Source organism: Phaenicophaeus curvirostris, chromosome 2 (assembly GCF_032191515.1).
Source record: "Phaenicophaeus curvirostris isolate KB17595 chromosome 2, BPBGC_Pcur_1.0, whole genome shotgun sequence".
NCBI lineage: Eukaryota > Metazoa > Chordata > Aves > Cuculiformes > Cuculidae > Phaenicophaeus > Phaenicophaeus curvirostris.
This window is the reverse complement of record NC_091393.1, coordinates 77,345,592-77,372,234: the sequence shown is the minus strand read 5'-3', so window position 1 is coordinate 77,372,234 and position 26,643 is coordinate 77,345,592. Positions and strand designations below refer to the sequence as shown.

General features: G+C 35.0%; 1 protein-coding gene across 2 annotated transcripts in view; it reads left to right on the top strand.

The window, feature by feature from the left end:
• Positions 1-26,643, top strand: part of KIF6 (kinesin family member 6) — a 159,233-nt gene that overhangs the window by 40,991 nt on the left and 91,599 nt on the right. For both annotated transcript variants that reach the window (XM_069852542.1, XM_069852543.1), the window contains 6 exons: positions 5,020-5,226; positions 8,311-8,454; positions 9,147-9,233; positions 11,494-11,597; positions 25,477-25,582; positions 26,119-26,254. In XM_069852542.1, coding sequence (XP_069708643.1) covers positions 5,020-5,226; positions 8,311-8,454; positions 9,147-9,233; positions 11,494-11,597; positions 25,477-25,582; positions 26,119-26,254 — 784 coding nt within the window. The remainder of the gene's footprint in view (positions 1-5,019; positions 5,227-8,310; positions 8,455-9,146; positions 9,234-11,493; positions 11,598-25,476; positions 25,583-26,118; positions 26,255-26,643) is intronic.

Genomic DNA, 26,643 nt, shown 5'->3' with positions numbered 1-26,643 from the left:
ATTTGGGAAATGCATAAATTCTTGTACTGGGGAAACTCCTGCAGTGTTTTGTTGATTCAAGATGGATAACAATTAGATAACTTAGGCTCCAGCAATGTTTTGGACCTTTCATGAGCTTGTATTCCTTGACAGAAACATCTGAATTGAATGCTTTCTGCAATGTGGCTGTTCTGCAGGTTCTTTTTTAAGTAAATAACACCTTATTACAACTGTTGTATGAATATGTGTAATGGTTTAAGCAATGATGCTTCTATACAGTTTATTTAATTTCAGCAAACACAAGTATATGCCAGTGCTGGTGAAAACGGAGACTGGGTTGTATGGCTTGAAATACCTCTCGTACGCATTTTCCAGCATCAGGCAAAACACTGATGCTTTAGCAAAACGTGATCTTGAAAGATACGCTATTGAATTCTTTTACCATGCCACAAATGGGCAGCAATGGATGACTTGGCATTAATTCCTTTGTAGTGTTCATGTGATATCACAAAGCATCTGAAGTCTGCTTATGTGGTTTATGATGTCACAGAATTCCTGGAAAAAATATTTCTTTGTAAGTAGCTGGAGCTCATCAGTTGTTCTATATATAACCTTCACAATAGCAACCATCTGCTCAGAGCCAGGCCATTCCCCTCCTTCTCTTTTTTCCTTCATCACATCAAGTTAGTGTGAGGATGATTTCATATACATATGGTTTGAATACTGCTAACAAAGCCAAAATGAATTCTGAAAGCCACTAAAGGAACATTTTAGTAGGCTCTGAGACACTTTCCAGAAAATTTAGTTTGTTTTCAGTTTTCAGACTTTTTGAACAGCTGAATGGTCATGCTCAGAAGGTGCATATGTAAGAGAGGGAAAAAAATCCAAAACCATACCCCACAAAAAAATCTTATTTTTGCACTGAAAATGCTGACAAGTTGTCATTTCTTTTGCTGTGTGCTTTGTATCTACTTGTGTGGCAAAAGTAGCAAAGTGTGGAGGATTATGACTGCAATTAACATTTCACTATCACATCCCATTTAACTGTTTGAATTTTTATTGCTTTATGCTTCCTGCAAAATTTCTAATAGAGCTTTCAATGTATGGGAACTGCAAAGTGGAGAGAGAGTCATATTGTGAAAAGGAGTATTGGTATACTGATTAAAGAGTGTTTCAACCCTGAAGAAGGACTTTTAAAAAGTAGCAGTTTAGGATTCTAGCCAATGGCTTCCGAATTAGCTTTGCTCATTTTACATGGGAAAAGAAATTGTGGAGATGAAAGTAATGGAATTTATAATGACCACTCCAGCAGAATCTTCTTGGAACATGGAAAATCAAGTTGTGCCTAGTGTATTGCTACAGACAATAAAGACTTAATGGGCCAAATACTGCCCTGAGCTTTTGGAACTCAAAGTCCTGAAAGTATTTAATGTTATGGTTTAATTGAGTTTTTTAAATTTTTTTTTAATTTTTTTTTTTTGCCTCTGTTGGGGTTAAACAGGTGTAACTATAAGCACATTTTTTTTTTTTTGTTAAGAATTCTTATGAGAATGCTCTGGGGAGACTTCTTAGCAACCTACCAGTCGTTAAATAGGGCCTCCAGGAAAGATGGGGAATAATGGTCTTAAGCTGAAAGAGAGGATATTTAGATTGGATATTAGGAAAATATTTAACACTGTGAGGGTGATGAAACACTGGAACAGGTTGCCTAGAGCAGTCGTGGATGTCCTATCCCTGGAGGTGTTCAAGGCCAGGATGGATGAGGCTTTGAGCAATCCAGTGGAAGGTATCCCTGCCCATGTCAGATGGATTGTAACTAGATGATCTTTAAGTTCCCTTCCAACTCAAAAACCATTCTATGATTCTGTGCTGATTTCTTCTGCTTCCTTCCTAGTAACCTTTACATTGTGTTTCCACAGCCAGTATTGTATTATATTCAATCCAGCTTAGCATTGTCTGCATATAGTGTGACTAATGCCAGAACTGGAGTGCAAAATGTCCTCAAATATCAATTTTGTTGAGAATGTCCGTAAATATTAATTCTATTATGGATTTTGAGATGAAAAATAAAATATCCAGACCAGCTTCACAGAGCTGCATGTAGTAAAATCATAGCTCTCCTAAAATAAGTGAAGCTAGATCAGAGTATTCATGGAATCTGAATTGCTGAATAACATACCTTTTAACAGTATGTAAATTTTTCTCAGTATAACTGCATTTAAAATATGTTTAGGAGTCTTTTATTGCTTTTCAAAGCTTGACAAAGCTATATCTTTCCCTGAGCACGTTTATTTTCATTCCCTTGCTACAACTCACTGCCCCTTCATTTGTTCAGCTTCGCCTCTGAAGACAGCATATCGTGTGAATGCACTCTGCTGCTCTGATGCTCATTGCACAGGATTGTGAAATGATCCTTCACAACCAAGCAGTTAAGCAGAGCCAGTGACTTGCCTATATCATTCCAAAACTTCTCATCTGTATGTATTAATGGTCAAAACTCTTCTTCCTCTCCCTCTGAGCTTGGCTTTACTAGGTAAAGCAGCCCAAAATAAAATCCTGCTAAGGCTGTAATTTCATTACAGAATTTTCACCAGCACCTACAAGTATGCTGTTCCTGCACCACTTAGTTGTTCAAACACTGTACACTGCCATTTTCAATTATTCTAGCAGAACTGCTTTCTATAGCTGTGCTATGGCTGAATTGGATAACTGATCCAGGCTGAATATCTATGGTTTGCAGGCTTTTTTCTTTCCCTTAAGCTTACTTACCAGAACCAGTTCAGTTCTGCTGGCACTATTCAGGCTGGAAAAAAAACCAAAATCAAACATACTGGGAATTTGAAAGGGAAGCAATTCAACCAAGAGCTATAACAATTCATATTATTCCTGGTAAAGGAATATTCAGCTTGCAGTCTTGCTGTTAAGAGCTTTCCTTTCTAGTTTTACCAGAAAACACCTTCAACACCTGCTATTTTAACATCTAGAATATTTCATACTGAAGCAGAATATGTAAGGAGAAGCAATATATTGGGACCTGGACAAGGTGGAGGAGTGGGTCTTCGTGAACCTCATGAGGTTCAACGAGGCCAAGTGCAAGGTCCTACACCTCAGCTGGGGCAATCCATGGTTTCAATACAGGGTGGGGAATGATGTGATTGAGAGCAGCCCTGCAGGGAGGACTTGGGGGTGCTGATTGATGAGAAGCTTGACATAAGTTGTCGGCAATATGTGCTCACAGCCCTGAGGGCCAACCATATCCTAGGTTGCATCAAAAAAGCATGGCCAGCAGGGAAAGGGAGGTGATTCTCTCCCTCTACTCCCCTCTACTCTGCTCTTATTAAAGCTCCGGCTGGAGTATTGTGTCCAGTTCTGGAGTCATCAACAGAAGAAGGATATGGAAATGTTGGAATGGGTCCAGAAGAAGGCTACAAAGATGGTCAGAAGGCTGGAGCAGCTCTGCTATGAGGACAGGTTGAGAGAGTTGGGGTGTTTAGGCCTGGAGAAGACAAGGCTCCAATGAGACCTTATAGTGACCTTCCAGTACCTGAAGGGTGGCCTACAAGAAAGCTGGGGAGGGACTTTGTAAAAAGACATTTAGTGATAGGACTAAGGGAGATGGCTATGAATTGGAGAGGGGCAGATTTAGACTAGACAGAAGAAAGAAATTCTTCACAATGAGGTGTGGTTAGGCACTGGCACAGGTTTCCCAGGGAAGCTGTGGATGCCCCATCCGTGAAAATGTTCAAGGCCAAGTTAGATGGGGCCCTGGGCAGCCTGATCTAGTGGGAAGTGTCCTTGCCCATGGAAGGGGGGGTGGAATTAGATGATCTTTAAAGTCCCTTCCAATCCAAATCATTCTATGAATATATTATTCTACGATATTGGTATATCTAGTCTGAGTCACAGGGTATGCCTAGTTAAATAATTACTCTGGAATAACAGAGGAATAAACTACAGACAAGAGATTAATGTATGCATTTTGATCAGGTTTTTTTGTCTTCTTTTTAAAAAGGTATAAATAAGTATAGATTTAATTGCTAGGTCAATAGTATTTATTTATTAATTAATTGCACTGCCCCATTTTTCTGCACATCAAATATTTATGCCCTGTTAACAACGTAGTCATACTTGTTGTAGTTTATAAATAAAAATACTGTTTGATACTGTTTGTATGTTAAACCTATAATCTCCATATCTATTCTAGAGTTTTAGCTATTTCTAAAATGAGGATAATAAGGAGTTCTTTTAGTTATAAATTTCCAACAACAACCGCTTGATGTAACTAAATGTAAGAGTCCTTAGATGCTTAAAGGTTTGGGTTCTTTTTATGTACGTTCTTTAAGAAAAGGAAGGTGCATGTGTGTTGGCATCTGTCATTTGAAATCTAAATCTAAGTATAGGAGAACTGTTTGAAATTTTCTGTTCCGTGTTTCAAATATATTGAGCGTATCTAAAAATTGACCAAGAATTTCTGTGTGTCTGGTTAAGGAAATGTGAAAGTAGCTAATCCAAATAAATATATTTAAAGACAGACCTTTTATGAAAACACTGTCATGCCACATAAAATTCTGATTTTGCCAAGTTAAATTTTTTCATGAAAGTAATAAAACCATGGAAGTCTAAAGCTTTATAGGAAGTTCTAGTCTTAGTTGCACTAGTAGCTATCTAGCCAAAGAAAAAATGAGGAAATTGGTAACCTCTTGGAGATTAGGAATTAGTAACTTTCCCTCCAATCAAAGTACCCTTTTCTAGTGTTTCTCTGTGTTCCTCAGCACAGTAAGGCCAGCTGCATTGCTGATGTACTTGCTGTTAGAGTATTTTGGTTGCTTACAGTACAATTTTTCCATAGTGAACTTATCCAAGTATTTGGCCAGAATGTAAGTGCCATGTAAATCCTTCGGGTTCTTCTTGCTTACTTATTTCAGGTGCAATAGCTAAAAAATAGCATAGGTGATTCCAGTCACCAGATTATTGAGTTATAAAAAGCTAAATCTATTTACTAAGTGAATACTGAGGACTCTTCCTTTCTTTTCCTTGTAGACACCAATGAATCAAGCCTCAACCCGATCTCACTGCATTTTCACTATTCACATCTCCAGCAAAGAACCTGGATCTGCAACTCTCCAACGCTCCAAGTTACATTTAGTAGATCTTGCTGGATCAGAGCGTATTGCAAAGACTGGACTTGGAGGTCATTTATTAACAGAAGCCAAATATATCAACCTGTCATTACACTATTTGGAACAGGTAAAATTGGAATAGAGTGAAACATTTCTCTCTTTACTACGTTCCTGTTTAGTAATGTGCAATGTTTTGGAAATCTTGATTCCAATATTCAATTAGTCTTAGCATATTTGTTGTAGCTTTTAGAAATGTTTGAGTTGAAAGCTCTTCACTTGAAGTACAATGTTTTAGATTAGGAAAATCGTAACAATTAAACAGTGAGGTTATAGTAGCTTTACAGGGTACTATTTAAAGAATAGTTGTTTTACTTGGAATACGAAAAAATATTTACAAGATTGCAGCAGTATTTTTGCTAGAAATTTTCTTTGTGATGTTCACCAACTTCCACAGCTGGGATCAGAGTGTATCACTTAGGAATCATTGAACTAAAGTGATTGAGTTTTATCTGGTTCAAGCATTGTAATGTGGTAAAACTTTAGACTCTTTTCTCACGTGTTTCTTTAGTCCTCTGCCAAAGTTAATCTTTGGTCCTTTGAGTCATCTTTGCTAATGTATTTATGGAGTAACAACCATAACTGGTTTATACCAATAGGACTCATAGATGCAACTGCAATGATAATAATAAATCTCCACAAATCTTTATCATTCAGCTTCTGTTAATGAAAAAGGTTTATACTGTTGATTTCAGATATACTAAAATACCTGTCCTCCTTTCACTGTTGTTTTTTGGTTTTCCTGTTTGTAAAATGCAAATATTGAGAAAGTAAATTCGTCTTGAGTAAACTTACTGATTATTTTTTTAAAGAAAAAGAAACAAAAAATAAAGATAGCAGTGGTGAATGGAAACTTTGAAAATCAATCATTCCAATACAAAGGTTTGGTTAACAGATGATAATTGTTATTATGTGTTTTATTATTTTTCCTTCACTGATCTGCTATAATAATTTTTTGACTAGAAAAATAAGATGTTACATCTTAGGATCCTTGCAATTTCTGTGAATGTGACAAATGTGATGGTGAAGTCTGTTAACACTCACTAATATCATATTTTCTAGCACCTTTTCTTTTCTTTCAACCAGATTAATAGACATTGTCTATATCCATAACATTCTTTGCTTTCAGATGTTTCTTTTTGGCTTAGTATTCATGGATTCCGGCTATGGATCAAAAGAAATGTCAGAGGTCTTGTGACTGTAGACAGACAGGAGAAAAAAAAGGAAGGCATCTAGAGCAGGCATATGAATTCAGAGTATATGATACACCAGACTGGAAGATATAAATGTAGCTTATCACCCTGTACCTGCAAGCAATACACACCAAAATCCTCATCTCCTGAGGATGCTTTGAGAACATGTCCTGACTACCTGTTGGCAAGAGATTCTGGTGCAAATCTATTCCCTATATAAAGCTGCTGGTTGCAAAATGATGTGAACAGGAACAGGAACTTGTAGGCACACTTCAGATCATATCATAATCACTTGGGAGTCTCAGAACTTCCTTTGTGGTTAACAGTATTTCCAAATGTCTCAGTGAACTTATTTGTGAGTGATTATAGCTGCTCTGTTATTATGTATAAGAGGCAATGTTACAAAAACTGACAAAATTTCTGACAGCTTCCATGTTTAAAAAATTAATTAAGACTTAAAGCAGTTTGTTTGACAAATGAAACTTTCTGCCTTAGATTGGTTTAAATCACCATATTACAGTCCTGGGTTCAATAATATTACTAAGACCTTTTAAGCTTAGACCTACAAATATTTAAAAAACAAACCCCAAACCTATTTTTTTATCAAAAGGATAACACATTCTTTTTGATCATGTAAAAGTGAAACAATTTTCTGACTATCACATTTTATAGAATCATAGATTCATAGAATGTTTTGGGTTGGAAGTAACCTTTAAAGATTATCTGGTCCAACCCCCCCCCCCGCCATCAGGGACATCTTCAGCTAGGTTGCTCAGAGCCCCATCCTACCTCACCTTGAATATTTCCAGGGATGGGTCATCTACCACCTCTCTGGACAACCTGTTCTAGCGTTTCACCACCTTGTTGTAAAAAATTTCTTCCTTATTCTACCCTCTTCTAGTTTAAAAGTGTTACCGATAGTCTTATCGTAACAGGCCCTGGTAAAAAGTTTGTCTTCATCATTCTTGTAGGCCATCTTTAGTACTGACAGGATGCAATAATGTCTCCCTGGAGTTTTTTCTTCTACAGGCTGAACTGCCCAAGCACTCTCAGTCTTTCTTCATAGGAGAGGTGTTTCATCACTCTGATCATCTTTGTGGCCCTCCTCTGGACCTGGTCCAACAGGTCCATGTCTTTTCCTGTGCTGAGGGCTCTGGAACTGGACACATTACTCCAGGTGGGATCTCACCAGAGTGGAGTAGAAGGGCATTTGGTTGGATGTTAGAAGATCCTACACAGGCGCTCTTTGTCACTTTGTGAAAGAACGTAGTTTCCTTCTCCTTCAGATTTCTTCTCTCTCTATTCCAGATCCCTTGACTGGATGGTAAAAATTGATTTACTGATTTAGGTGAGGTTTTACTAAAGGGACTTGAATGCATCATCTTCTGTGGTATGTGACTGAAATCACGGTACAATTGTGTCTGCATCATGAGACCTGGTCATATAGCTTTTCAGTGGCTGCATGGGAGGGTTCAAACTCTTCCTGGTCTACAAATTTTCTGCATGAATTTCAGAAAAAGTTAACTTCTCTGTAACATGGTTCCCATTTTTAATGAAATAACATATCTTTCCTTTGGCTTTTCCCCCATGTTGTCTGTTGACATTGTAGTCCCTGTGTGGCAGAGGAAGGTTTTCAGTAAGTTCCAGTGTCTTAAGAAAGTCTGTGGGGTTTACTTTATCATATTCAGTTTCCATGTTGTTGAGAGGCTGTTATGCTAGGATATGATAAAATTAAATTTATTTGGTCTTTCAGGTCCAGCTTCTACAAAGACATATAAGCATGCTGAAATTTAAGCTGAAATTATTTCAATAAAGTTAGTGGGTTTGAAGCTAATTGGATGTGTGAATGTAATTTTGTTGTGTCAGAAGTTTAGGTTCCTGAGCAGGTTGTTTTTGTTCTTTGTGTCAATCATTAATAAATCTGTATATATAATTTTTTTCCATTTTTACTATTGTTTCAGGTAATAATTGCCCTTGCAGAGAAAAATCGGTCCCACATTCCTTACCGAAACTCTATGATGACCTCAGTGCTAAGAGACAGCCTAGGAGGAAACTGCATGACTACCATGATAGCAACACTCTCTATAGACAAAAGAAACATAGATGTATGTTATTTCCATCTACTTATTTTCAGCAGAAATGTTTTCACTTCTCTAAAGATCCTACTCTTTTGACTTCTGTTACAGTTTACAGCTCAAGTGTGTATGCTACCTCAGTGTTACATCTACCTTTTTTCCCTTACCCTTCTGTCCTCCTGCACCCAATTTTAGCTCATCTGACAGTTTTTAATCTGGTATCATATTTCTTCTGTATGCTTCCTAGTTCAATCATGTTTCTTATTTGTCCTGGACTTCCAGTCTTCTTCCCTTCATCTCTTTTCCCAGCTTGTTTTACGTGTTCTTCTTTATTCCCATTTTCACAAAAAAAAAATTAGTTTCAGTTCATTTTCTCTTTTCATCAGCTTTCAAAAGTTTTTACCTTCTGAACAGTATGTCTTTTCTTATCCTTTAGTGCCAGCTGTGAACTCATTTGAAACACAGTTGATCAGGGGATTTACCAGGTTAATAAAATATGTACTATGATTCAACAGTTTTATATGTCACTGCCATTGATATGCTAATCTAATTTCCCTTGAATATTGCTGCTTTGGAATATGAAATAATAGATTAGTTCGATAGAATACACAAAACCCCAGAAACTTAGTTGGATGACTTTGTTAGCAGTCTGTTCTACTTACTTTGTGGAAAGCTAATTGAATTTTCCTTTATTCTCTCTTTCTTATTTTACCTTCTTACAGGAATCTATATCAACCTGCAGATTTGCACAGCGAGTTGCTCTTATTAAGAATGAAGCAGTTCTTAATGAAGAAGTTGACCCTAGATTGGTGAGAGTTGGCTGGGGGAGAAGGGAAAGAAATTGCTAGGTTTAAGCTTTGATAATCAATAACAGTCAAATGGATACTGAAGGTTTTATACTGAATCATCTGATTAAGTTGGTTTTGTATGGAAGTTCCCATTATTATCTGTAAAATAACTGCTGTTTTTATTTTTTTCTTTTGCACGTAATTATAATGAAATGGATCTTTATAAAACCTCTAAATGCTTTTTCAGTTTTTAAGGTATCTGAGGAGCAATGATCACTTTCATTGTTGTTTTTGTGTTACCTCTCTTAGGATATTATTTTCTAAATCATAGTCACAGATAATTGGATGCCCCTAGAACTCTTCAAGAATCTACTAAAATTACTAGTCAGTTGATGAAGGCACACTGTTGCACTACAGCAGCAGAGCAGCTCTGCAGAATGGATTAGTCATATAGGACATGCAGAGAAGGGCAGAAGTAAAAAGCCATAATAGTAAAGCACAAAACATTGCCACATAAAGAAAAAAAAAATCTTATTTTATTATGCATAACAGAAATGTGCTTTATTTTTCCATTTAGTGTTTGGTTAGTCTTTTTTTTTTAAATTTCTTTGGAAGATTTTACGTGCTTCTACTTTTTTACATACCATATTTGTTTGAAGATGTGCTCTGCAATCCTAACTTCTACTACATTCAGAGGCCTTTGTTAATTTATTTAATATAATTTTCCACATTTCCTGGAAGATCTGTTTTCTTTGTAAATGTTAAGTATCTCTCTTAAGGACTGGTTAATTCAATGTAATGCTAGCGACTGGATCAATTGAGTTGCATGCTGTGTGTCAAAGATATTTTCTGATATGCAAGGTGTTTAACTGGGATTATACTGGTTATGCCAAAACTGCATATATGGATATAATAAAGGAAGAATTATGAATACGTTTCAGGATACAAATTTTATTTTATTGACACAATAATTGGTACAGGCTACATCAGCATGTGTGGCACCAGAGTGAGACAACTTAAAATCAGGTTTGGCCTTAGATATTCTTGAGATACTCTTGCAACATCGGTAATTAACAGTTCACCAACTTAATAGGTTCTCAAAAAAAGAAATTTTTACTAAGTTAGGTTTTCATACTTTACAGTAACAAATGTCTAACCAGAAGCCTGGAGTTAAAAGAAATAGTCATATGTATCCTGAGAGTATTTTGATTTTTAAAGTAAAAGTATCCGTTCAAAATTTACAAAGTCACAGTTAAATTTAAACATTAAAATAAATATAAATGTTTGAAAGAATTTCAACATACTGTAAAAATGTGTCAGTTTCAGCAATCTTATTTCTAGAAAGTGCACGCAAACAAGAATGAAAACATTCCTCTCTTGGAAACCTTTTTTGCACATGTACTCCTATCCACCTGAAAATGTCATTGAACTCATGATACAGTTTAGCATTATAAGGTGATACATCATTAAAATGAGCAATCATGAAGTAGACAAGAACTTGTTCATCCATGTTGTAGTTTAGGGTTTTCTATATTGCCTCTGCTTTGTAGAATTTGGCCTTGGGAGGCTAAAAATATGTAAAATATTTTTTTATACAGGCATTTCTCCCAAGTATACAGGCTCCAAAAATAAACTATAGGAATTTAAAAATCTAGTACAGTTCTCCAAGTCACTTTCTCAAACATTACTATTCATTAATGTAATTTAATTCTCATTATGTGCATTTATACTATTCATTTTTTGTTAGCAACTGATGCATCCTACAATTAGTGTGTGCTATAATTTTAATGAGAGTGGAATGTTACATGGGAAAAAAGTACTAAGATAATGTTTTGGAATTCCTGTTTCTAAAGGAAAGGTAAAATAAATCAAACACTTCTGGTGTATGGTTGTCCTTCTTTCTCTAATAAAGGCATCAGTTCCATTTTAGATGTGGTTCATTACTAACAAGCAAAACTAATGAGCCAGAAAGCTTTTTATTCCTATGACAAATTATTTTTCTCTTTTGCAAATAATCTTTTGAACTCTTTCTGTGCAACCATATATTCTAACACATAGAATTTACTGAGTTTGGAAGAATTTTTTGGTTTTATAAATGGAAAAGGGAAAAAAAATGCTTCTTGTATTTAAGGAATTTGGACTGTTTATGGAAAAGCAATGCTGTTTAAAAAAAGAGAAAACCTAAGTGTCATGTTTCCCTAAACTCAGCCTTCTAATGCAAAAATCATAAACTAGCTATTAATTTGTAGGTGATGCTTGGTTTATGCCTCACTTTTTGTAGATCATTATCCAACTGAAGAAGGAGATCCAGGAGTTGAAGGATGAGCTGGCTCTGCTGACTGGCAAGCAAAGAACGTCAGAGCTTTCACAAGAAGAGGAACTTCAGTAATGACTTGCATTGTTTTCATTTTCTTCTTTTGTGGTGATATTTTTCATCAGATTCTTTGTTGGCATAACTATTGAAATTCATCTCAGAGCTTTAAAATTCTTTGAGTGAATAATAAAGTGAAATTACGTGCCAGGTTAGAATGGCATTTTTCCATTAAAAGCTGTATGAGGCTGCTGGCTGTGGTTTTGCAGCCTCAGCTTTGAGGAAGTGAAGTAAACTAAATGCGAAGGATGGGAATGCCTGTCAGATGCCAGGCAGAAAGAAATGTTGTATAATAGTGTAGAATGAAAAAAACCCAGTCTCTCTCAAAACTGGATATATGAACTGAGTAGAATTCAGGAACTGTTTTTGTGCTGAGATGTATCTTGCTGCAGTGTTAGTTTGACATAGGCCAAGAGAAATCTTGCATTTCTGATGCACAATTAATCAATGTTTTAAAAGCTAAATTTTTTTTTTTTATGCTGAGCATGCTATCAAAAATGGATTATTAATTCACGTAAGTGTTGTAACATCTTGCAGCTTTTTGTAACAGATCAGTACAGCATTTAAGTACTTTCTACCTAGAACGTAGAAATATTCAGCTAGGTCTAAATGTTCACAAAAACTAAGTTTTCAGTTCCGAGTTTTGAAAAAGTAATTAATTCTGTAGGATATCTCTGTGTCTCATCTGTATAAAGAAAGTAGTAACTGCGTAGAGATTTTGCTTGGTTAGCATATTAATGGTAACTAAGTGGAAGCTGTAAAAGATTTTAGTCATATTTATAAAGAAAACAGTAGGTGCCTAGAGATTTTGTTTGGTTAGCATATTAATGGTAACTAAGCTGAAGCTGTAAAAAATTTTAGTCATATTTTAATTTCTCTTGGAACTGGTCCAGAAGAAAACTACCAGAGCTAACAATTTCCCCTGACATCCACGAGATTCTGGAGACGTGAGGATAAGCCACTACTTTGAACCTTGAGTTTCTCATGTAGATTGTTAACATATTTAAGTCATGGTTTCGATTTTTTTGGTTTAATTCAACAACTAAATGACATTCATATCAAGGAGGAAGAGCTAGATAGCGTTATGTATATATTTATTTTACACCATTCATCTGTTAACATGGGCAGTTACCAGAATAATTTCCTAAATGTCCCCTTGGTTCCTACTGGGTCAATATTTATTTTTCATTCTGAAGGAGAAATAACTTTCAAAGACCTTATTTAATTTAGGAGAACACAAAATTTTAAGGTTTTTTTAACTTTCACATTTATTTAAGGCTCATGCAGCACATGTTCATTGTTTCAGAAATAAATTCTTTCTTGGAATAAATACTCTGCAATTAAAATACAGAACAAAACTTAAGTACTGTTGACTGAGATAGAATACATTTCCTGAGGATGACTATTAAATGAGAAGGACCACAAACAATTATCCTCGTCATTCATAAATACTATATAGTGTCCTTGTTCAAAGATCACTGTTTTTAACATAGATGTAAATGTAACAGATAATGAGATATGCAGAGTTTTCTATGGGCAGCATAGTTTCAAGTGGAGAGTGGAAGATGCTGCTTGAGAATAACTCTCGTATACATGAGTCAGACTATATATTGTAGTTGAACCAAATGTTGAAATAAGTCAGTCTAATTTTAATGATTAAGTTGGGAGAAAATATGTCAGGTTTTATGAGTTTTGCGTTTTTATCTGTTCTTGCAAGCAGAGTGATCATAGGTGAACAACTGATGTGAGCTAAACACACAAATGAAAGTATAATGAAATTATAAAAAGCCATGACTTTAATGGAAATATCTTTTTGTGGGTTTGAACACATATACATTTTGACCTTGCTTCATATGGCGATACCATTTGTAACCATGCTGGTTTGCTTCTGTCTGAGCCTCCTGTTCATAGACGTCCTGAGAATTTATGAAAGTCAGCAGATAGCATCTAAGTGTTCTGTCTCCAGTTAGATCATCTCAGTGTATAACACAGGAAGTCCTTATGACAATTCTGGTTTTTGAGATTGTCCATCTGAGTTTGGAACTACTCCTTATCTGGAGAGTTTGTTCAATTTGAGAATAAATATACAAGTGAGTCGTCCAAAAAGAAGTATTGATCTGGATGAGGACTGATAAAATCACGACTTACTATTACTGGAAAATGTTTATGTTATGGTTTGCATCTAGTTTTGCATCTGTAATGAAACCTAAATAATATTAATTATGGGGAGGCAGATTGTTATGACAGTCAGAAGAGGAAAAGAAACATGGTGTGGGTGATGATGCAACATATTGTGCTTTATTTGGAGTCGTCGGTCAAGAGTGGTTCTTAGATGAGCGGTACTATAGAGGATTCTAAATAGGATGATATTTTTTTAATTGGTCCTTTTTTAATATGACTGGAGAGGAAATTATAATTAGGGTCAGTATAGATTTCAAACAGCATTCAGCAATTTCTGCTTAGTGAGGATTGTGTTTAAACTTAAATAAACTGTGTCTTGATGTATATATCTATCTGTGTATATAGATAGATATATGTATATATAAACAACCCAAGTTTACATAGTTCTCTTCAAAATGCTTAAATTTTTAACAAAAGTCTTACTGTGATTTATTTTGTTACAAATAACATTATTAACTATTAAGGATACCTGTTACTAAATATAATCTCATAAAAAATGGAAGTGTTTTAATTCATATTCTGATTCATCATACATATTTCAAAGGAGGTCAGAGCAAAATTGATCTACTGAAAGCATTCTGTGTCAATTTTTTAATTTATTCTTTGATTCTGAACACAGATGATCAAAGATACTAAACATGTCAATGAAATACTCTATGCACTAAGTATACAAGATCTGACACAAAAAACCTGAGAATGTAACTATAGCTCATTTTATTTAACAAATTAAGAAAGTCAACTCTCATCACCTTCAAAATAGTTCCCTTCAGAGTTCACACAGGGCTGTATATGATGCTGCCAATGTTCAAAGCAATTCTGCAGCTCATTTTCTGAAAGACTTTTGAGGATCGTTGTTTTTGCTTTCACATCTTCTACGGACAAAAATTATTTTCTTTGAGCATTGACTTGATCTTTGGGAAGAGGTAGAAATCTCAAGGTCTGGTGTATAGGGTGGGTGCTTGATCAAGCACAGTGGTGTTATTATTAGCTAAAAAATGCTTTTCAAGTCACATCTCATGCTTTTTCAATTTGTTTTCACTAACCTCTGTGTGGGCAGCCTGGGCAATCATCATCTTTCCCACTTTCTCAGCCTTCTGAAATCATTTGTGCCACTCAAAAACACATGCATGAGACATGCATTCTTCACGACAAGCCTCAGTCAATAGTCGAAGAGTTTCTGTCACGGATTTCTTCAGTTTTACAAGAAACTTAATGCACTGTTCACTCTTTCATACTGACATTTTCTGACTGATGGCAAGAGAACATCTATAGTTGGACACACATTCCCTCATACTCAGTGAAGCTGAGTGCTGTCTTGCTACAGAGGTTAGAACATGTTCTGTAACTATCTCTTTGTCTCTCCCCTCCAACTGTTGGTTCCTGAGCTGTAGGGTTAGTCTTGGGTTTTTTTGTGTCAGACCTCATATATTTATTTCATTGTCTCTGCAGAAGTCTTTATCTCTGAAACTTTTCAGTAGAAGATGGATGCCAAAATGAAACTAGATCCAGTGGTACATATGGAGATCAAATAATATTTTTTTAGCCTAATGACATGGTAATGGTTGTGCATAGATTTTCTTTTTATGTATATATATTTTGTAGGAAACAAGTGTTAGTGATTGCCCAAAAAATAAACATTCATATTATGTTAAAATAGTATTTTGGATGTTTCTTGACACTCTAAGTCAAGAAATGCCAAAGATTTCTTACAAGAGTGAGCTTCAGTCCACTTGTTTATTTTCAGGGCATTTCACATGAAATCATTGGGCTTCTCAATGCAGTTAAAATTGCTAGATGTATGAAGCTGTGAATAAGCTGTAGTTCATTCTTCATTGGGCTTTTTTTCTCACTTAAATCAAATGCCTTCAGGGATTTTTTTTTTATTAGTACTCATCTAAATGAAGGGGGAAAAAAATCCATCAAACAGGCTTTCCTCCCAACCACTACAATGTCATATTTTCATTCACTAAGTATGAAACAAAATGGAAAGCAAATGCTCTTGACTTCGCTTGTGAATGCTAAATTACAGTAAAATACAACACAACTTATGAATCCTGTGACAGCTAAAGCTGTCAGAAATTCTTAGTTCAGAATTCTATGTCAAATGGTAAGCATTGATTTTATTACTTTTTTCTCATACACATTAAACATACATGAATTCTGCTTCGCTCATTTCGTTTATTTTAAAAGTACAGCATAAAAAATTCTGCTAGACTATATAACTGATTCAGAACATAGTTCATAAAATGCTTCCAAAATCCAAATTGCTTGGTTTGGATCTTGCCATCTACTTCCTCAGCTGTAATAATTCTTATTATTCTCATAATTCTTTTGAGCTGGAGAATTAGTTCCTTGTTTAGTGAAAAAAAAAACCAAATCTTTGGACTCCTTTTAAAAAAACATAGAAAATAATATCATGGATCCCAAACAGAATGAAACTGTAGTCTCGCAGGCTTCTGTATTACGCTTTAGAATAGAAATAAAAGGTCTTCAAATGATTTTTTTTCCTTGCAAGAAGCATGCCAGAAGTAAAACGGAGAGTCCTTTTTGCTTGAATCATTTGGCTCACTAGCATTTACAATGTGTGCCCAGAAAGTCAGGATTTCAAATCAAGGTCCTGTGTTCCAGAGCACCCACACATCCAAAGCCTTTGCCAGTTGGAATTCTCTAGTAACGGGACCGGAAGTCCTGGCTTAGCACTTTAATTTATTAATAACTTTACCATATTTCTTTCAGATGCATATGTTATTGCAGACACTTCTGTTTTTTACTTCAACAGCCATATATTGCTCATCTTACTCAAGTTCTGGATTTCTCATTGCTTCTTTCTGTCTTTCATTTTTCTGTTGCAACATTGTGACATCTGTATGGCATCATGTATTAACAATATTGCACTGTTGTACAGTACAGAACTTTAATGGTTACTCATACTTAAGCTGTTGAACAAATGGTTCCATTTACAAAGTAGAGCAAATGTTCTTATTTGCTGACGTCAGTGTTCGATTTCAGTTGCAAGGTGGAAGAAATAGAAGCATATTACTTTGCCTTATGGCAATGCATCTTTCCAGACAGTGGATTTGTATAGAAATTGGCAGACTGACTGACATAAGCTGTGTAGGCAGTATTCAAGAGAAGAGACACTACCTTAACTATAAAGTAGTTTTAACATGTCTCACATAAACTTCTAGTTTAGCTGCTTGATTTACAAAGCCATTAGAACAATGTCTTTCTCTAGAGGGCAATTTTTCTCTTGCATGTTTTAAAATCTTTGGTGACAGTATAGGAAGTTCAGATTCTTAATGCAGGCACTGGAGGTGGATGCTTTTAGTAAGTGTAAATAATTTTCTTTGATCATGGTATTTTGTTCTAAGGTCACTGGCCTATGAAGTAGAAAAAAGTTCTTATATTGTTTGAACTGATAACCTTTTACATTGAAGCTATTGAGATGTAATTTGAAGTTCTTTGAAAGATTAGCAACTTTGTTTTATTATGGGGAAAAAAAATAGAAAACTCCATACTATGTCCTGTTTTCTAATGTTCAAAAGTATACCACCAGTCATCCAATGTCACATGGATTCAAGAAAGATAATGGAAAATAGCATAACATTAGTGAGGTATATGATGAAAAGATAGCATACCTGAATATGATTATACAGATACTTTAAAACTCTTGGAATCGGTTTCCAAATATATATGTTCCAAAGTGTCTGATCATAGCAGCTTTTTGAATCTCACTGAAATTCATTGAATGCTTGATCAGCTGAGTTACTTATGAAACTACCACTAAATAGCTGTTTGCATCTGTTAGCACTTTAAATACTTTCCAAAAACTTTTTTTTCTGAACTTTTGCATTCGATTTATAACCCGTAAGTGACATTTTACACTATTTTTTTTTCAAAACTACTTCTTTCTTCTGTACTGTAGTTATTTCTCAGTGTTCAGCTGTGTGAGTCCTTTTGAATTCCATGTTCTTATGCTGTTCCTATGTTCTTTCCTTTTATTTCAAGTTCTTGCTACCTCTCCCTTCGAGATATTTATATTTTTCAAATTTCAATAAACTGAAGCATAGTTTTCTCTTGCTTCTTTTAGATATACTTTAGTGATTAGAGTATGACTATTGTTACGGATGCAAACATTAGCTGGGAGTGGATACCATTTCTTTGTGTGCTTTTGGTTTGTCATTAAAAAGTGCTGTTAAAGAATGAATTTATCTGTTCTGCAAGCTATTGGACATGTTTCTTGTCTGCAACATTTTGCATGTATTTTTATCAGTGTAAGCATTTTTTTCTCTCTATAAAACCAGTCTTAATTTTAGTCCATGTCAAGTCACCCCATGACTTACTGATATAAGATTTAGATCTGTGTGCGTTTGATCATTGTAATGAGTGATTCAACTGTGTAGAAACTCTATATCCGTTTTCCACATTTTACCCTTCTAATTCAGAAGAATCTCCTTACATAACAAGATATAAAAATAGCTTTGCCCATATGTTTAATTACAAAAAACAATAGGAGATTGCACCTGTAATAGGAGGTGTATGCTTCTCTGCTGTACTGTACAAGTGTTTAATCATTCATCTGTTTGTACAATACAGTTTGATTGCTTCACAAGATCAGATGCCCTATTTATCAAATTTTTACCCTCAAGTATCTGAACTTGATACAACTGAAAAAAAGATCCAAATGTTCCATGACAGCTTTAATTTAAGTAATCTCTATGAATGCCAGCCTGTTGGCTATGTAAAGATGCAGCACATAAATCCTTTTTGTAACCTGCAGTACTAAAAAAATGCAGATGGCGTTTGAAAATCTATTTGTTTCTACTATTATCAATAGGGAAGAATGTGCTTCAGCTTTATTATCAGTTGTTTTACAAGCATTTGGATCCTGCTATAAAATATTAGATAATTAGGAATAGAAAGTTTGGGAAGAACATTTGGTCTCAGAGACACGTTCACGTTATACCAGTAAGTACTAGCCAACATTCACTATTTATGAAAATCAGTTTATCTCCAGTCATGTAAATAATTGGCCACGTTACTGTGTTCTCTGTTTTTATCTGTTCTCTTTGCATTTCTAAATATGAGAACTTAAAATTTTTACTTTATCTGGGGGTCTTTGGGTTTGTGTTGTTTTTTTTGGTTTGTTTTGTGAGATAACATGACTTCTTCTTCAGGAGTATTACTGCATTGATGACATTATTAAAGTCTTACTCACAAGCTTTATTTTCACCATTTAAGAGAATTACTATTTATGCAGGCTTAAGAGCAACTTGGTACTTTAAAGGTCATAATATTTGCATCATACAATTAACTTCATTATACTGACTCAAAGGCCAGAAGTTTTCCAACCTGTAATATGTAACAGAAAGCTCCAAAGTCATCTTTACAAGCTTCAAATTCCAGAAGCAGTAAAATTTTGAAAATCTGAAGCACTTGTCTTCAAGAGTAATTTAGGTTTGAAGTACTTTGCTTTCTGCTGATTTCCAGTGGTATTTCTGAGGCCTTCCAACTTATTATCTGAGGCTTTTAAGGAGCTTAGGTTAACATCTTGCTGGCTCAGACTCAATATATATATAATGTCATTGGATTACTTCGTCAGGATTTGTGCATTATTTCTAGACTATCTGCATAGTTCACATAATCTAATATTCTCTGAGTTTATTAGATAACTTGGTATAATTGCCTGTTTCATGGGTGCACAAATGAGGTACAAACAAAGGAAGTGAAATGTCCATAAGTTTAAAAAATAAGTATTAGGCTTTACATTTCTTTGTTCTCATTTAATTTTCTATGGCTCAGTATATGAAACAGTCTGATCATTTCTGATCTATTCCCTTTGTTTGAATAATCTACCATGAAAATGAGAAATTGAAAATACTAGGATCCATCTCCAAAGTTGGTGAGGTTTTATTTTTAAATACATGATTTGAGGGAGGAGAGCTACAATAACATAAAGATTTGCATATTTTATCAAAGTTCATGCAGACCTGTTTCTATTTCACTTACCTCACCAAGACCTTTTTGGTTTTATCAGTTTCCATCTCTCTGCCCAACTATGCCATTAAGAATGACTCTTGAGAAGCAAGTCATGCCTCAGAAACTAAACTTTCATTTCCTAAAAAAAAAATAAAAATGCAGAAGTTCTGCCACTTAGAGCAATTAATTTAGTTTCAGTCTTTTTTTTTCATAAAACAGAGTTGCTAGCATAATTCAATACCGTTATTTACAGACTGTCTTTGAATGCCTTTTCAGTTTACAGGATGAAGCTGAACCTCACAGCAAATTTGTAGTATGCAACTTTACTATTGCTCAATTTCCTTGTACTTACATATGTAAACACTTCAATATGAAGTGTATTATGTTTAGACTTTTTAATTTTGTTGCTATCAGTAGCAAATAGGGGATATTTCTTTTTATTGTGCTGTACCAGGTTTTTTCCAGTTGTTAGAGCATTGCATAGATATTTAAAGTGAAAAATATGTAAAAAATCTTCCAGACTATAGGAACAGAAGACACTCAAGGATTTATTGCTCTTACTTCCCTTCTATAAGACTGCACTAAATCAATGCAGCCTATTCCAGGGCTATGTTAATAAAACTATTCTTAAAAATATCTAGCAAGGGAATTGTACAAAGACTTGGGTAACCATTTTCACTATTTAGTAAACTTAATATTATTTCACCCAGGAGTTAACTGACTTTTATTAAATTAGGGGTTAAGCATTTATTTCTGGATGCAGACTACAGTTATCCTCTGTACATGTCAAAGATGAGTTAGGTAATTGCTGTCATGTCCACTACTCCTCAGTGATGTACTCTTCTCAGGCCAGGATTGGATACATTCTGCATACGTTGTCTTCTGTGTCATGCCATTAGCAACAATGCCTGGAAATACGTTTCCTTTTCTCTCCTGTCTTCCATAGTATTACTGATAAAATTTGCTACTTAAAATCTCCATCATCTTCCCATACTGTTGCACACTTGAATCTAATTTATGTGATTAGCTCTTCTTATATAAATATAATGGCAATTCTGCTTCAATTATCATGCATTTTTAGATAAAATCATAAAACATGTGGAGATGTAGAGTTACCTTTTAATAACATAGACTTCATTGTTAAAAGTAAAGATAATTTTCAAAATGAATATATGAAGAATAATATTGGTATGTAATATGTTACCAATAGGAAAGCAATTGCAAAACTCTAGATAAGTAAACTTCTTTAACTGAAGCGACCTCTCTGATTACCTCAAGTGATCAGTAGCTTCTTTGTTTGCAGCCTGTTTTTCATAAACTTGGATTTCCATTTTGCTTGTCACAGAGTTCACAGTTGACACATAAAATTAATTGTTCTTTCAGCAAGCTTAATTTTGACATATAATATACAGTGTCAGCGATCAGGGGTTAAAAGGCAAGCTCTCCCAGAAATGAATCATGGCACATAAAGCAAGGTCAAAATGAGTCCTTCCAAATCTGTGTTTTGAGACCATGCATCCTGCATGATATTGAAAGCTCTGAACTTTAAAAACATACTCTCAGTTGGCTACAAATGCTTTTCTGATGTAGTTCAGCTGTATAGTTTACATCCTCGTTCATGCAAACATATGACTGATTCAGTGGATTTTTAAAGAAAAGGTGGAAGTCTGTTATTTAATGAATGGGTAATACTGAAGTAGCACAGGGCTCATCTAATCATTCTGGAGTCAGGCTATCAGAAAAATGGCATGGAATTTAAAGTAATGCAGATAGAAAGCTTTTGTGATTTATGTGTGGTATAAATGGTGAGCAGGCTTCATTAAAAAAAAAACAACCTGAAGAGTAGAAAGCAGCAGAGTAGAAATAAAATTCATAATGCAAAATTGTCTGTAACTATGTGTTTACATTATTTGCAAAAAAACTATAAAGGGGGAAATGCTAGACCAAGAATTTGAGGCTGTTTCACAGTTAATAACCAGAGAGCACTGTTAGTTCAACATGTTGCTATCCCAACTCTTTATGACTGATTTTCTGTGAGTTTTCTTCCCAGCATCAGCATAAGAACAGACTTGTGCTTGACAGTGCTTGTGTTTTCTTTCAGAGTCTGGTATCATGATTCAAACTCACCTGAATCAGCACTGTAATACTTTTCTTCTTGTACTATGTTAATATGTATAAGACCACTATCAAAATGAGCTTTAAATTAACCTCTGACACTGATTTTAAATACTTTTTCCTGTCATGTGTAATTAGCAATGATTATCCATGTACTAGATTTGATTACCACAAATTCTATATGGAAACATTACCTTGGTAAGTGAAAACTAATGAAGAATGCTGCAGCTGGCTTGCTGATGTTATTAAATACAAAAAAAAATCTATTAGTTTAATATTTATTTCTACACAGAAATAATTTTAGCATTCCTAAAATATACTTTCAGGGGATTTTATGTTACTTTAGTACTTTCAGTGCAAGAATCTTGTGGCTAGGTACTTCTATTTCAGATTAATGTATCCTTTTCTGATGTAACTCAGAAGTATAAAAAAAAACCCCTCAAAGTTACATTAAGAGTATCAAATTCTGAAATAAAAATGGATGCTGCATATTTCCACTGAAGCAATTGTGTGACTTGCAAGCAATTCAGTGCTAACCCCATAAATAGGTTTCCACTGAATTTCAGTTAATTAAACAGTTTTCCATCACTGCTTTTTCCCGTCAAGCTGAAGGTACATCAGCTTTCTAAACTGAGCAGAGAGGAGACTGGGGACTAAGTATTTTTATAAAGGTCTTTGCAGTGTGAAATAGAATTCTTGGTCTTAATCTTCAGATAATAGGCTTGAGTCCATCTCTTTATTCAGGGTTCTGCTCCAGTGAATGAAAGCTATCTAATAGTAGGCTATTTATTGTTATTTCATTACTAGACCTTTGAGTTGATTATTTTTTTTTTCAGTTCAGGAATATTCTGTTTGCTACTGATGGATGTATTACAAAGTGCTTGTAATAAGCTCATTTTGTAAGTAGGTGATAAAAAAATAGGTTACCAAAACAGCAACATACTTCTTCTGCAGCCCATTTCTCATATAAAAACAAAAAAGTCCAGCACTGCTGCAGTGATAGTCTTCATAAATGAAGTCAAGACAGGAAAAAACCCCATCCTACTACATACAACAGTGTTCATAAATAGTACAGTGGAAGGATTCCTTTGTGTGTTTCCTGGTTCACTGCTTTTTACTGCCTGATCCTATATGTTCTTCATCCTAAGCTGTAAAAAGCACATGGGGTTCCCCTGCTTCCCCCTTCCCCCCTGCCCCCTGCCTCTGGTTTATGAGTTACCTTGTGCACAGAGCTATGTGCTAGAACATGCATACATGAACACCTTTGATTTTTCTAAATTATTTTCCAGTTAAGTTTTTGTAATGTGTGTAGTGGGGAGATCAACATTCAGCCTACGATGTTTTGGGAGAAAAAAAAGCACAGTCACAAACTTAAAAATTTTTCAAATATGTAATGTATGCTGTGCCAAGCATGCACATTCCTTTTGCAAGTCCATTTTCAAAACTCCCTTCTTTTGCCAGATTTCTTTCCTAATTTCTTCTGTGAGAGAGTATGCCAATATTAATCATTATCCTGGGTGTAATGGAAGAAGCTGGTCATCAGTAAATGTAAGGATTGATTGCACGGGTCTTTTTGAGAAGAAACTACAGTTAGTGACTTTTACAGGAAACACAATGTACAAACTATGTACGAGAGGTCTAGGCATATGGTTTCAGGGCTAAGCCAGAAGAACTGACCAGAAACATTTTGTTTCCAGTGTTTTTCTAGTTATTCTACTATGACTGAGGTGAAAAAAAGTCTTTAAGAAAAAGAACATTATTTTACCTCGTGATTTCACATTACCTTTGCTCTGCCACAAATGCATGTCCCTGTCTCTTCCCCCAAGTAACAACTGATAGGATAAGAGGAAATGGCTTCAAACTGTACCAGGGGACATTTAGACTAGGCATTGGGAAATATGACTTCACTGAAAGGGTTGCAAAGCATTTGAACAGGCTGCCCAGGGAAGTGATTGAGTCGCCATCCCTAGAGGTATTTAAAAGACATGTAGATGTGGTGCTAGGGACATGGTTAATGGTGAACTTCGCAGTGTTACTTTTATGGTTGGACTTGATGAACTTAAAGGTCTTTTGCAACCTAAACTGTTCTATGATTCTGTTATTCTATGATTCTTTTATCCTGTTTTCTCCTCCTTTGAGAATTTACAATTTGCCATTGAGTACATAAATAACCAAACCATCTGTTATGCTTTCCAATTTTTATTCCTGTCTTACAACTCCTGATTTTAAGATGTTTATCTCCTAAAAACAATGATTTTTTTTTCTGTTTGTTATGGATCTCATTGTTTCACCCTCCAGCAGGGAATTATTATTATAGTATAAAAATGTTAGGAATCTCAGTGAGCTAAGTCTTCAAAAGCAGGGCAATATGCTAACCACCTACTTTAGGGTCAACTTTAGATACCATCATATTATAATTCCTAAAATTTTGGTATGTGGTTATAACAAAGTCATTCAGATAATCAAATAGCAACAAGATTTCTAATCCTGTGACCGAAGAAGATAAATAGGCATTAAGTGACTTGGCTCACAAAAATCTAGAATCTAAGTTCATCTTCTGAAAGATACCCTAAGTACATACTTAAAATCCTAGAATTAAACTTTACAGTGCTTATGACTGTCATTGTTGCCCACCGTTTGCCTAGTAAGTTAATAATAATAGAATTTGTCAGGAACCAGGAAGCCTTTAAGCTAAAACCATTTGATAGAATTTGAACTTGCATTTGCAGTTTTCCAGAAATGTACCTTAGTAAGTGTACTAAGGGCTAGTTCTAGTTTAGAAATCCTTCACTCTTTTTTCTTGAGGACGATCTGCCATGCATCCTGGAATGCAAGAACTGGAGAGCTAGTGAGAGGATCAAGAGGAAATCTTGACTCTATACGTATAGCTGTGACATCCAGCCCAGAGGCATGGTATATTGTGCCTGTGTAGATTTCCAGTCTGAATATTTTAATTTGGTTTTGAAAAAGTGAGAGGCTACTTCTGTGTGCCTCTTCAGTCTTATGAAAAGTGAAGTACCAAAATAAGATTTTGTCAGATATTTGTGAAATAAGAACAAATTGCAAGAGGATTAAAATAGTAGCTACATTTCATTTATCAGATCTTCAAGATCTGCAGTAGATCTTCAAGCAGTAGATCTTCAAGAAATCTATAAATAGCTGCATGAAAAGATAGTTTGCTTTGCTTAGTGATTGTAGCAGGTAATATTATGTATGAAATCTATGTGACCTGCTGACTCTTGTCATATAAGAGGAAGTAGATTTTTCTTTTGCATAAACAAACATACATTAAAAAATCCTGTGCCTGAAAATCTAGTCTTCTGAGAGGGCAGGCTTTAGATCTTTTTATTTATGAGATGGTAGAACAGAAAAAGAGAAGATTACTTCTTAAATGCTTTTAGTTCTAGAGCTACTCCTTAGTATGTGAAAGTTTGTTCTGATTTGGAGTTGTAGAATCTTCAGTATCAAATTCAGGTTTGAATATCAGGAACAAAAGCACATTGCAGTTGCATGGACCTTGAAGGAATATAGCTTGCTAGTATCAGTCAGCTTGGTAAATCTCTTTACAGAGTTGCCTGCTTGTTTGTGATTTTTTTCCTAAAAATTATGTATTTTCAGGTTGGATGAGTCAATTGAAGTATTTCTCAAAGGCAGTGATCCTGATAGCTCTCTGGATGTTGGTGCTGACATGCGCAAGATCAAGTACTGCTTCATTCGTTTGAAGGTATTTCTTTTAAACAGAAGGAAGTGCAGCTGGCACTGAAAATAGTTGAAGACATTCACAGTTGAAAATTGTCAAAAGAAAGACAATACACTTGAGAGGCACTGGAAAAGAGTAAAACAATTGAACGGTGAAGTGCATATAAGACTGAATTGAAATTTAGTTGGAAATTTGAAATTTAACTGGAATAAAATCAGCAGAATTTTCTATAAACCCCAGCAAGGATCATAATTTATTGCCTTTTAATAATTAGATTTTAATTGTGTTGTTATTCCTGAAATCTGTCTCCTCTCTCTCTCTCCAGAGAAAACTGGATTTTGTATGTAGAAAGAGTAAAGTAAATTGTACACTTGGTAGAGAAGATTAACAAATACAATTCTTCCCATACTTAACACAACTCATATAACTTGACAGTCAGCTAGAGGTGCGATTTTGTTCTATAAAGACTTGCGTTTTCTAGCACAGATAGACAGTCTGACAGTAGAATAAATACAGAGTTGGAGATAAAGTTAAGAGTGCTTTTTTGTTTCTTCTAATAGCAACTACTGAATGATTCAAAGGTTTCTGATAAAAAATTGCTCTTACAACACATCTCTGAAGAAAAAGACACTACTGAATCAGAAGACGAACTGAAAAACCTGAAAGAACTTCTGCAGCAAAGAAACAATGAAATCAGTATCCTTTGTGAGGAAAAAAATAATATTTGGGTTTGAGCTCTTCTGGCTACAACAGTTTTTGTGTGTGTGAGATAGCCGTTAGTTGCACGGGAGGAAATTATCTCTACTGATCCCACTGTATTAAAGCAACCCTACTGAACCCACTGTGTTCCTGAATTTTATGTGGCAGGACTCCTGGTTTGCACCTTACTCTGTTTCAGTTGTGACCCAACACAAAATCCTGCCCCACTTCAGAAGTCCAGCCAAGAGCCAAATACCGTGGATCAGGCCAAATCTAAAACATTCTTCTGAAGCAAACTAAACCATTTTTTTAGAATGGGAAACTGATGCTGTGTAAAGATCATTTTGTTACCTTACAAAGAATAGAATTTCCTGTAAGGGTTATTT